The sequence below is a fragment of the Physeter macrocephalus genome, chromosome 5 (assembly GCF_002837175.3).
Source record: "Physeter macrocephalus isolate SW-GA chromosome 5, ASM283717v5, whole genome shotgun sequence".
Taxonomy (NCBI): Eukaryota; Metazoa; Chordata; class Mammalia; order Artiodactyla; family Physeteridae; genus Physeter; species Physeter macrocephalus.
This window is the reverse complement of record NC_041218.1, coordinates 56073961-56086326: the sequence shown is the minus strand read 5'-3', so window position 1 is coordinate 56086326 and position 12366 is coordinate 56073961. Positions and strand designations below refer to the sequence as shown.

At 37.6% G+C, this 12366-nt stretch overlaps 1 protein-coding gene across 2 annotated transcripts in view; it reads right to left on the bottom strand.

The window, feature by feature from the left end:
- Positions 1-12366, bottom strand: part of CDK14 (cyclin dependent kinase 14) — a 601018-nt gene that overhangs the window by 441414 nt on the left and 147238 nt on the right. For both annotated transcript variants that reach the window (XM_024132226.3, XM_055084972.1), the window contains one exon: positions 11681-11926. In XM_024132226.3, the coding sequence (XP_023987994.1) occupies positions 11681-11926 (246 nt within the window). The remainder of the gene's footprint in view (positions 1-11680; positions 11927-12366) is intronic.

Below are 12366 nucleotides of genomic sequence, written 5' to 3'. Positions count from 1 at the left end.
ATACAGAGTGAAGTAAGTCAGAAGGAGAAAAACAAATACCGTATGCTAACGCATATATATGGAATCTAAAAAAAGAAAAAATGGTTCTGAAGAACCTAGGGGCAGGACAGGAATAAAGATGCAGACTTAGAGAATGGACTTGAGGACACAGGGAGGGGGAAGTGTAAGCTGGGACGAAGTGAGAGAGTGGCATGGACATATATACACTACCGAATGTAAACTAGGTAGCTAGTGGGAAGCAGCCGCATAACACAGGGAGATCAGCTCGGTGCTTTGCGACCACCTAGAGGGGTGGGGTAGGGAGGGAGGGAGGGAGACACAAGAGAGAGGAGATATGGGGATATATATATATATATGTATAGGCGATTCACTTTGTTATATAGCAGAAACTAACACACCATTGTAAAGTAATTATACTCCAATAAATAAAGATATCAGGTATAACCTAACTCTAAAAAACAAAGGCCATGAAATTGAATTGGGTCATTTGTGAGACGTGGATGGACCTAGAGAGTGTCATACAGAGTGAAGTAAGTCACAAAGAGAAAAGCAAATATTATATAATATAACGTGTATATGTGGAATGTAGAAAAATGGTATAGATGATCTAAGTTGCAAAGCAAAGAGACAGAGATGTAGAGAACAAATTTGTGGATGCCAAGGGGGAAAAGGGTGGGGTGGGAGGCATTGGGAGACTGGGATTGACACATATACATTATTGACACTATGTATAAAATAGACAACTGATGGAAACATGCTATATAGCACAGGTAACTCACCTAGCACACTGTGGTAACCTAAATCGGAGGGAAGTCCAAAAGGAAGGGGATATCTTTATGTGTATGGCTGATTCATTTTGTTGTGCAGTGGAGGCTAACACAACATTGTAAAGCAGCCATACTCCATTAAAAAAAAAAAAATTCAGTGACTTCCCTGGTGGTGCAGTCGTTAAGAATCTGCCTGCCAATGCAGGGGACAGAAGTTTGAGCCCTGGTCCGGGAAGATCCCACATGCCGCGGAGCAACTAAGCTCGTAAGCCACAACAACTGAGCATGTGCTGTAGAGCCCGCGAGCCACAACTACCGAGCCCGTGCGCCACAACTACTGAAGCCTGTGCGACTAGAGCCCATGCTCTGCAACAGGCGAAGCCACCACAATGAGAAGCCTGCACACAGCATCTAAGAGCAGCTCCCGCTCGCTGCAACTAGAGAAAGCCAGTGTGCAGCAATGAAGACCCAACGCAGCCAAAATAAATAAATTAATTAATTTTAAAAAAACCTCAATGGGCAAATAAGTTAAACCCTGGTAAGAAAGTTGACACTGCAAAAGTAATAATAACTTTGAATAAAAATAACCAGTATCTTAAGAGAGATTTAAGAAGATATTACATCCTTTGAAAAGAAACAGAGATTTAGAGATTAAATATTTCATCAGCAAAATAAAACATGTATGGGAAGTGACTAAAAGAATGTACATAGCTGAAAAAGTAAAAAGTTCAATGTTTGAACAAAATTTTCCCAGAAAGCTCTAGGGAGAGGTTACATCTAAACAGAAAAATTATTCAACAAGCATAATATTTTTATACACAACAATGGCTGAAAAAAGACAACTAAGCAATACTTTTAAAATGAAAAGGGAAAATGGTTTTGGATTACTAATACTCAAGATAGTTCCTCATTTGGGATGGAAATGTTGCAATTTTACCACCTACAGGAAAAAAAATAGATAAAAAATTCCATTTTATCTCAATATAAGATGTAGTTGGAGTGATGGGTGAAGTGCAGGAAGGCAAATAACAGTAGAAAAAGAGAATAAAAGCATGTTGGGATTTATTGGATTGTTAAGGACAGACTGCAGATACTGATTAACTCCACACGCATAAATTTTAGTGTATTTCTTAACACTTAAAAGGTAATTACTAGAATAAATATGATGTACAAATCCCAAACAAATTAAGGAGGGAAAGAATGGAAGAGAAAAGTGCAAGGAAGAAGGAGGAAGAGGGTAAGGAATGGGAGAGTTAGAGAAGGGGCATACTCAGTAAGAAAGCATATAAAGTAGAAAATCATAAAATAAGGATGTTAAGTCCAAATATATCAATGCTTACAATAAATATAAATTTTAAAATTTCTCTATTAATATAAAGTTCTCAGATTGGAAAGACAAAGAAAATCTAGCAATGCGCTATTGAGAAGAGACAAAAAAATTAAGACAAAAGAGTAAATCTGAAAATAAAAGGGAAAATATAGCAAAAAAAAGTATTTTTGCGAAATCATGCATTATAGCAATACTGATGGCAGAGAAGACAGAATTTACAAAACAGCAAATAGATTAAATTAGTATAGCTCATTAAAATCCACCAAGAAATTTAATAATCACAAACTAGTATGAGCCAAACAACATAGCTTTGTGGTGTATGAAACAACTGCTGGTAGCAATAAAATGAGAAATTGTCAAATCCACAGTGATAATGGGAGACAGACATACATCACTCAGACATCAACAGAGCAAGCAAATGACCAATAAGTGAGATATATGGGCTTGAATAGTAGAATTAATATTTGAACCTAATACGTATATTAATATATATTCTTTTCAAGTACACATTAAACATTCACAAAAAATGGCCATAGATTAGGCCACCAAAAAACACTCAATATTCAAAACTGAAGAAACATTTCAAGTTACTTTTTCTGAACACAATGCAATAAATTCAAAATTAAGAATAAAAGGAAAACTAAATAGTCTAGCCATATGGGTTAAAAGAAAATCAAAATTGAAAATTCATAAATAAATATGTGGCACTGAGGACATGACATTTTAAGACCCATGGGATGCAGCTAAATCAATACATAAAAGAAAATTTACATAAATGTGCACATACTAGAAAAGAAGAAAGGTTGAAAGTATTATGATTTTAGACATTTAACTGCAGCTAGAAAAGGAACAACAAGGGACACTGTAGGAAGGAATTAATAGACAATGGACTACCTATTCTTTTCTTCAAGAAACTTGTGAAGTACCAACCACGTGTTGAGTTGAATCAAGTAAAACTTAATGGAAAACTACATTCAAAAGAGCCTGACTAGTCCTGTGTGGGTTATGTTCTCATGCATTTTTCATCACGGAGAAACAGCTTGTGAATGTCGCACTTTACCATCACCCTCCTGAGCCCAAGTTTTAAATAGAAATTTTTAAACCTATATTAAACTTCAGTATAAAATGATCTTCAATGGGGAAAATATTGTGTTCACAGTTCCATTCTAAATTATTTAAAATCATAATGAGAAGTCTGTATGTTTGCTTTTGTGCTCCTTTAAGAATAAATTCAATCTAACTTAAAGAAAAAAGCAGCAGCAGAAAATCACCTGTTTAGTCTTATCAGAAGATAAACTGCTAATGCGTATTTAGAGCAAGGACAAGACACAGTCACACAAAATTGGTAATAGATTAGGAAGCTATTATTTTCTCTTCCTGGAAAGGCACAAATAATTTTCTAAAAATGATATATTTTACTCTTTGTAAACTGCCTTATATAAGCTTATGTAATCATTTTAGGACATAGACCATACTAAAATTACTACTTGAAGAAACTGAATTGAGGAAATTAGAAAAACAAGGATAATACTCTTTTTTAGAATATATCCCATTTATCCACTAGAAAAATAAAGTAAGAGATGCTAATGGCATCTAACTGAATGGATTTGGAGGCATTAACTGCCATCTTTAAAGTACATCCTATTAACAATGTGATGGCAGAAAATTAATATTTTGCCTCATTTAGTGGAAAAACAGTCAATGTGATTTGCCTTGTGAAACTGATATGCACACATTGTGGAAATATACTGTAAGTTACAGATCTGTAAAATAAGAAGAATCACACACATGTAATGCCTCTCTAAAAGTTATTCTAGTCAATGAAAGAATGGGTCTATGGAACTGGACATGTCTATGAGATAGTCTGCACTTTAAGAGTTAGATTCTTGTAAAGTTCATCTCCTACTTTAAATACACAGAAATGTTCTGATCTGTAATTATTATGCATATAAATAAGGAAGCTAAATGCCAAGTGTTTAAAGAGGCCAATAATAAAATCCTTCCAATCAAATGACTAAGAATAATTCAGACGGAGAGGTCCTATTTGTTTGATAATTAAAGTTCAGGTCTTTGGTTTGCCTTTCTTTTTTCTTGCAACTCTATTAAATCATCACATTTAACTAAAGATGCTAGATCAAACCAATAGGTAGTCAACCCTAACATTATCTTTGGCTCTTTGGTGTCAGGTGCATGCATGGATGGGAAACAGCTTTATGGAGCCACTATTCCCTGCTTACCACTTCCCTACTTAGACTGCAGGTTTGAGACAGCACTTAAGAGAAATGGAAATACAGAGGACTAGTCAGCAATTATTAACAGACACTAACTGCGTGGAGAGTAGAAGTTAATGAGATAATGTTAATACATTTTTTTAACAGAATAAAGGTACAGAGAACTGTCAATTGTCTGGACCAGTGGAGGGGAACATTGGCATGGATAATGAAAAAGTCAAGATAATATTCCAGCTGAATGGTGTTTGTCACCCTGCCCTGAAGGAGATACTCCTGGCGTGCTCCAGTTCATTGTTTGTGCGATCAACAAAAACAACCAGCTAATATCAAGTGTTTACTGTGTTCCATGCTTTGAGTTTATCACTTTAAATACATCACCTAAGTTTAATCCCTATAACACCACCCTAAAGTTGGTTCTATTAGTGCTCCTATTTGAACATGAAGAATTTAAGACTGGAGAAATAAAGTTACTCATCTAAGATCCTACAGCTAATGGCAGAGCTACAATTCAAACCAAGTTGATTGGAATTGAGAACATATTTTCTTTACCACTACTATATTGGCAGACTCTTTCCATGGAGACCTAACTCCCACCCAAATGGAGGAGATATTAAGTCATGCTTAAGTCTATCGTCCACTGAAACCCCATTCCTGGAAACAAGGATGGGGTTTTTTAGTCAATTTTTATAAACTGCATGAGTATACCTCAGTGTTCACTATAATGATACCACGATATGGTTATAAGAATGTCAACAGTTTTACACTGAATTCATTGAAAATTTACTTTAACCTTCATACATAACCCCTTACTTAAGATTGTTGATGACCCCCTGAATTGTAGGAAAACCACAAGTAAGAACCACTGCTCTATCACATTATACTAATAATTGTGAGAGTGGGTGTGAGGGTAAGGTGGGAAGGATTCAATCAGAACTATCTGACCTCATCAAACAACAAGGATTTTTGAAGTCAAACCTTCCTTAGCTAATTTTTCTTCTGCCTTTGATCTTCACAACAGGCTCTATCATCCTGCATTTCTAACCCTTTTAGACACAGCCACACTGAGATAATTCATAGTTGATGGGTAACTTGGTTACAAAATAGATCTAGATCTAGACAGAGGGAGAGACCCAACCACCACTCATGCTAACAACCTGACAAGGGGCTAGTCCCCACAAGAAGGAGGCAATGCCAAAATGAGATCCCCAAGGATGAGCATCTGAGGACTGAAGCGGGCCTCTCATTTTCAAGTCTGCACCATCCTCCTCTCTCTCCAAATTGAGCCTGACTGTCATGGGATGCAGATTTTTTTTTTGGTGAGGAAGAGAGGTAAATTTGGAGAAATTTACAGAATGTATAGAGGACCTTAATCTAAACCTGAATTTCTGAAAATATGGTCTGTTGAAGCACAGCTCAATGAAATCCCTTCTAAATTGGGCCAGCAAGACAGGCAGTCTCCTACAGCACTGCCAATAGTTCTCGCTGTGGAAGGGCACAGCTGAGTTGGAGGAGATGGTAGGAAAAGGGGAGCAAAAGTCTGTCCTGTCAGTGACAGTGCTAAATATGACCCAGGGACTAAGCCCAGGAAGAGTAGGCACTCAAAAATCATCTGAAACAAATAGGATCTGTCAAACACCTCTTGAAATATACCAATTTAAATAAAATCACATTCTTTACATTCTGCCTGAATTTTCAAGTGCCACCGTCTGGACAAAATCAGGAAGTCCAGATGATTGTGATGGTCACTGAGGCCAAGGCACTCTTGATTCCTTGATTTCAGGCATGACTCCTCACATAGACATGACCAGTATGTGAACAGTAGAGAGATGTATACACAGTTGGGAAGATGTGATATTGTACAATAGTTTCTACCACAGTATTCCAAGAAACAAGAGTGACTATCCTGAGTTCCTCACCAAAATAGGGGCTGGACTGCCACACTGCTACTCATTTTCTCCTTCCTTCTCAACTGTAGTCTTGGAGCCTATTCAAGATAACTAATACTTTCAAAGAAATAACAATAAAATAAAGATATAACATTAATCCTGGTTGTCCTTAGGTAAAGAGTTTCCTTTGATGCTTATCAGCCTTTAAAAAATCTTTAAAAATAAGAAAACCTATGTCATAAAACTCTCATGCCATTGAGTATGAAATGATCAAACCCATACACTGTTGGACAGGATGTAAAATGGTGTTGCACAAGAAGTGTAACCACGTCCATTTTAGGCCCAATGAGGAATCGAAAGGAAAATAGTCTTTCCATGAAAAAGAATATAATAAAATCCCCCCCTCCCCCGTCACTGCAAAAGGGGAGAGAACAAAAAGGCAGTAGACAGAAAGGACTCAGAATAAAACAGAATACTGTAGCATAGTGCTAAAAGAGAAAAAGAAACTATTTCCAGCTTGATCAGGAAAGAGCAAAGACCTTTTTCCAGGGCATATTGAATGGAAGCAAAAGTTCCCAAAATGAAAAGAAAGCAAAGCACTTTCCACACAAAATAATATAAGTGCCCTGATACATAAGACAGACATCCCAGATTGGATCAGAAAAGGGTAAACCCAATAAGAAACTCTCAGGAAAGAGGATCTAAAGGAAGTTAATATAATAGGAGAGAAACAGTGGACATTTCCAGTTCAACATGGTGGCTTGAATACAAGTATTTATCTCTCCCCCTTACCAATCTGTACTAAAATGACAGTACTAAGTTATAACTCAGAAGGGCAAATAAAATGAATAAGGAGAAGACTGAAGACAAGATACAAACAAAAATTTTGAGATGGGAAATAAATGGACAGGAGGTCACTGACAAGGACGATGACTAAAGGTAGAAACCAGTAAGAACTAAGTCAATTCATACTTCAGAATCCCAGAAACACTCAAGAATTGGAAGTTGAACTTTAAGGAGGGGCTAAAACCAAAATGATTAGTTGGAGTGGATTTAAGGAACAGGTCCTTTCCCCTAGACTCTCCCAGTCAGGTGTCTGCCTGTCCCTGATCCCAGCAGAGATTTATTCTCTGAAGAGGTTGAACTTGAGAGGCTCAGAATTAGGACACCAAGCATAATGAAAACCAGGATGAACAGTGAGACTGAGCAAAATGAAGCATAAAAAAGGCAATGAGCTCCATCTTGATCATCTCAGGAAACAAACTGCAGCTAGGCTTACCTATCCTAAAAACTAGATTGGTCAATCAGCTTTGGAGGAATGAAGGGACGTCTCCTGACAGCAATTTGGAGATCAACCAGTCCAGATTGGATTAGGACAATGGAGAACCACAAGGAAAATTTCAGGGGGAAGAAAAACTGACAGATTATCTGATTCTGATTTATTTCAGAGGAGTTTTCTAGTTTTATCAAATAGTTTGAGGCCTCAATTTGTGATTAAAATTCTATTAATTGTATTAATTATGAACAAATGAAAAGAAGAGGCAATTATAACTAGGAAAATCAAAAAGTTTTGCAAGGAAAGAAAGTTAATCATAGTACACTATGTGGTCTCACTAAGAACAGTATTTACATCATCTTAAGATTGTAAATACTGTATACAAATTAAAGCCAAAAAAGTAGGGTAAACATACTTGGGGATAGGAATAGAGCAGAGAAAATCCCGTCTTGATGTGTTCCTTTGTACCCTGTAACTCAGGTAGTTACATCTAGAGGCTTGCTCAGATTCAGGCTTAATTCTGTTGGTGGTTATTGCATACTCCCATGAGGACATCATAGCCTCTGGATGTCCCTCTTTTGATGATGTTAGCAGGTATTGATAATCTTTGCCTAGATATATTAATTCTTCAGGGGTTGCCAAATGGTGATTCCTAAATCTATTATTCTTTCTTGATTTATTAGTGGGATTACTCCTAAAAGAGAAATTTCCCTTCATCGATGACTAGATTACAATGAGGTGAATTTCATATAGAAATCACTGAAAATAAATGCTTAGTTATTTGATTTATTTGCCAGTTTTCAACACTAATTCTTATTTGTTTTTATAATGGTATCTATTGGGTTTTGTATATTAATGCTATAACCTGCAATTTGGCTAACTTCTCTCACTGTTTGTAGTATTTCCACTGATTCTTTTGGTCTTTCTAGATATATCATCATAAATCTGCAATAACAATAATTTTTGCCCCCCTCTAGCTTGCTTTCATTATCTGTAGAGATGTTATGCTACTCCTTACTCTCTCTCTCTTTTTTTCATAGTTTTGTATGGGATTCAACCACTAATTTTTCTATTGGTTATTTTTTATTTTTTGCGGTATGCGGGCCCCTCACTGTTGTGGCCTCTCCCGTTGCGGAGCACAGGCTCCGGACGCGCAGGCTCAGCGGCCATGGCTCACGGGCCCAGCCGCTCCGTGGCATGTGGGTTCTTCCCAGACCGGGGCACGAACCCGCGTCCCCTGCATCGACAGGCGGACTCTCAACCACTGCACCACCAGGGAAGCCCTATTGGTTATTTTTAAGTAAAATGAATTTTTCAGTAATTTGAGAGGCATATGGCCAAGAAAGATTTTCTAGCTTTATGGAATGAAATTCTTTTCTCTGTTTCATGAAGTGAAAAAAAAAAAAATGACAATCTCACACACATTGAGCTTTCCCCATTTGTTTCACTTCAACACTTCTTTCTGCACTTTCTCTTTCCCTTTTTTTTTTTTGGCAGTACGCGGGCCTCTCCCTGTTGTGGCCTCTCCCGTTGCGAAGCATAGGCTCTGGACGCGCAGGCTCAGCAGCCATGGCTCACGGGCCCAGCCGCTACGCGACATGTGGAATCCTCCCGGACCGGGGCACGAACCCGCGTCCCCTGCACTGGCAGGCGGACTCTCAACCACTGCGCCACCAGGGAAGCCCTCTCTTTCCCTTTTGCCCTACTGAACCTGCCCTGCACAGAAGTCTACTCCAGCACTTTCTACTTAGTGCAGGGCTTTGTCCTGAAAAGGTGCTTCAATTTGATGTTCTAGAGAAGTCACAGGAGGAAGAGCAGCAGACACCCCATGGTCTCCGTGCACTCATCCACTCACAGGTGCCATCAAAGTCCCCACCCAGGTGCTGTTGCTGTCCTAAGAATGGCCCAATGAGACACCACTATGTACCTGATGGCAATTTGGGGGTTTCCTGTATCTGAGAGTAGGCCCTAGTCCCCTGGCCTTCCCTGAGCTTCCTCCCTCTCACTTTCTGATACCACATCGTTCTTAAAATTGTTCATGATTTGTTCCCCTCCCTCCTAGTTTGAGGTTCATGGAGAAAGCTCGTCACCTATATTTGTTGTTGATGTTATCCACTGGTTTTGGTTTTACTGCACTAGTTGCTCTAATCATATGAGGGGTTTCTAAACCTATGCCACTGCCATTCTCCCTGAGTCCTCTCCTATTTGACATGTACACACTGCTATATTTAAAATGGATAACCAACAAGGGCCTACTGTATAGCACAGGGAACTCTGCTCAATATTATCTGACAATCTAAATGGGAAAAGAATTTGAAAAAGAATAGATACATGTATATGTATAACTGAATCACTTTGCTGTACACCTGACACTAATACAACATTGTTAATCACCTATACGCCAGTATAAAATAAAAAGTAAAAATAAATGAATAAATACAGAGAGAAATACAGAATGCGTCAGAAAAGACTCAGCTTTCTTTGACAAGTATTTTAATTAACTCCTTATTAAACATTAAAAATAAGTACCAAAATCCCACTGTTATTATTTGTACTATGATGTACACACTGACTTGATGACCCCCAGTAGCAGCAAGCATACCCAGCACCCAATCTTAGTTTCTAAATACCATTCTTCAATAAAAGGAAGCAGGGATCTTTGGAGAAATGGCTGATTCTAGGTCTGGGGCTGGAAAAACACAGTGTAAGCCAAGAGCAACTTGTAGGACAAGAAAGTAAGAAAGCGCTCAAAAAACAAAGGGATGAAGACATCTCAAAAGGACACAGGGGCCAAGCGAAAAGAGCTCCCAGTGACCAAAGCAGGAACAATTTGAGTAACAAAAGAAATAATGTACCACTGGATAATAACTAGGATTGCAGATACAATACAGGATAACTAGCTAAATTTGATTTTCACATAAACAGCAAATAATTTTTTAGTATAAGTATGCTTCATTGCAATATCTCAAGTGCCAATTTCTATATATCATGTAGATTGACATATAATATTAAGATAACTATATAGTAAAATATATGTAATTCTCTTTCCATTACAGAAGCTTAATTATTCTTCAATGATTCTTTTCATTTCTTCTAAATGACACTAAATCTAAAAGTTCTCCCAGGAGTTGTATCTGTGACCTAAAGGGACACTACCCTGCAATCATAGATAAGATTACAGGGGCCAATCTGGGGAAAGCCATATAATCAATTCTCTTCACAAATGTTGCATTAACAAATTTATTTTCAATTCATTAACAAAAAAATGTGACACAAGATTTGTGAGGTATCATACACTTTAATTAAACTGAAGTGTCCATATTCTCCTAGCAGCTGACATCTCTTGCTCTGTTTTGGCCCTCATGGAATTTAATATTTAAAATTTGTGAAATGGAATATGTTTCTTAGCAAGATGACAGAATCAAAATTCTCAGCATTCTTCACTTACCCTTTAAACTCTTAGACCATCTATGTCAAGAAGTTCTTAAGTGTGGGTTAAATTTGAAAATTACTTAATTTCAAAAGAGCATAAGATTTTTTTTTTACAATGTTAAATGCAGGCCAGTCTTGGAAATATGAGTTTCAGTAAAGCAGCAATCACCTCAGAACTTTATACCTCCTTGGGTCCAAAGGCAAGACTTGCTTTGATATAGTTTGGGTTTAGAAAATTTCACTATGAATAGGATTTCTCTTTAAGAAGATCAGTTTCAATGTCTAGCTCGTAATCTGTAGAATATTGACAATGAGAACAAACTGGAATAAGACAAGTGAACACATTCTAACATGTACCCTGAAATGAAATTCTTTGTGAATCTGCCAAATTCAAAATTACCCTTACTGCCCGCAAACACAGTGAAGTTCAAACATCCTCTCCAGGTGTTCAAAATACCAAAGGATTTTAAATTATAAATTCCTCTAACTAGAAACAACTAGAAAGAAAATAATCTTTCCCAAAATAAGTTGAATCATTTCTCATTTTCTTGCTGGGTGCTTATGAATAAAGAGTCTGTATATAGTTGGCACTTGCACGTGCCTGTGCTCTTTCTTCCAAAAACATTAAACCACCTAAGGAGACAATGCCTAATAATGTACTGATAAAGCCACCTGCTGTCTTCCTGCACAGCATGCCACTATTATAAGAGGGATACTTGTTCTGTTCACCCACTGATAAGTGAGAAGACTGCACTTACCGAGCTGGGGCTGGAGTGCCGCCGAACTTTAGGAGACTCTTTGCCAGTGGAGGAGGCCTTAAAGTTAATGCAAGCATTGTTCTCAGAATGCACCCTCTTAACTTGATTAGTTGGTTTCTCAAATGGGTCAAAAGTGCTCTGTGTCCTCTGAACCCTGACTTTTTTATCCTCAGGAATTGTGTCCAGGGGTTTGATCACTGAGTCCACTCCCGGGCAGTTCCGTGTAGACATCTTTGTGACACATATCTGGGAAAAAAAAAGAAATTAAACTCAACCTCTCCACTGAAACTTTAATATCAGTAAACATGCTGATTTGTTATCCTAGAAAGCATGCCAATTTTGATTCCAGGAAATACCCCACAAGGCCACAGTTTAAAAGCTACACTAGCTTAAACCTCAATATGAAAAATTCCTCATAATCATTCAGCTTATACTCACTTAGGGCTGACACTAAAATTGCGATCCCTAAAACAGGAAGCTTAAGGCCTATACTGCTAGTGTCCTACGGTGGTTCTTGAACTCTGTCACATATTTTACCATCTGACTGCAACTGGGATTATTTCTGAATCATTAAAAGTTGGATAACTTGCCTTAATTAAAACAAACAAACAACAAAAAACAGCTGAAGTAAATCAGATGGGCATTTTAACTGATGGGCCACCACGGAAGCAGCTAACACGGCTAGA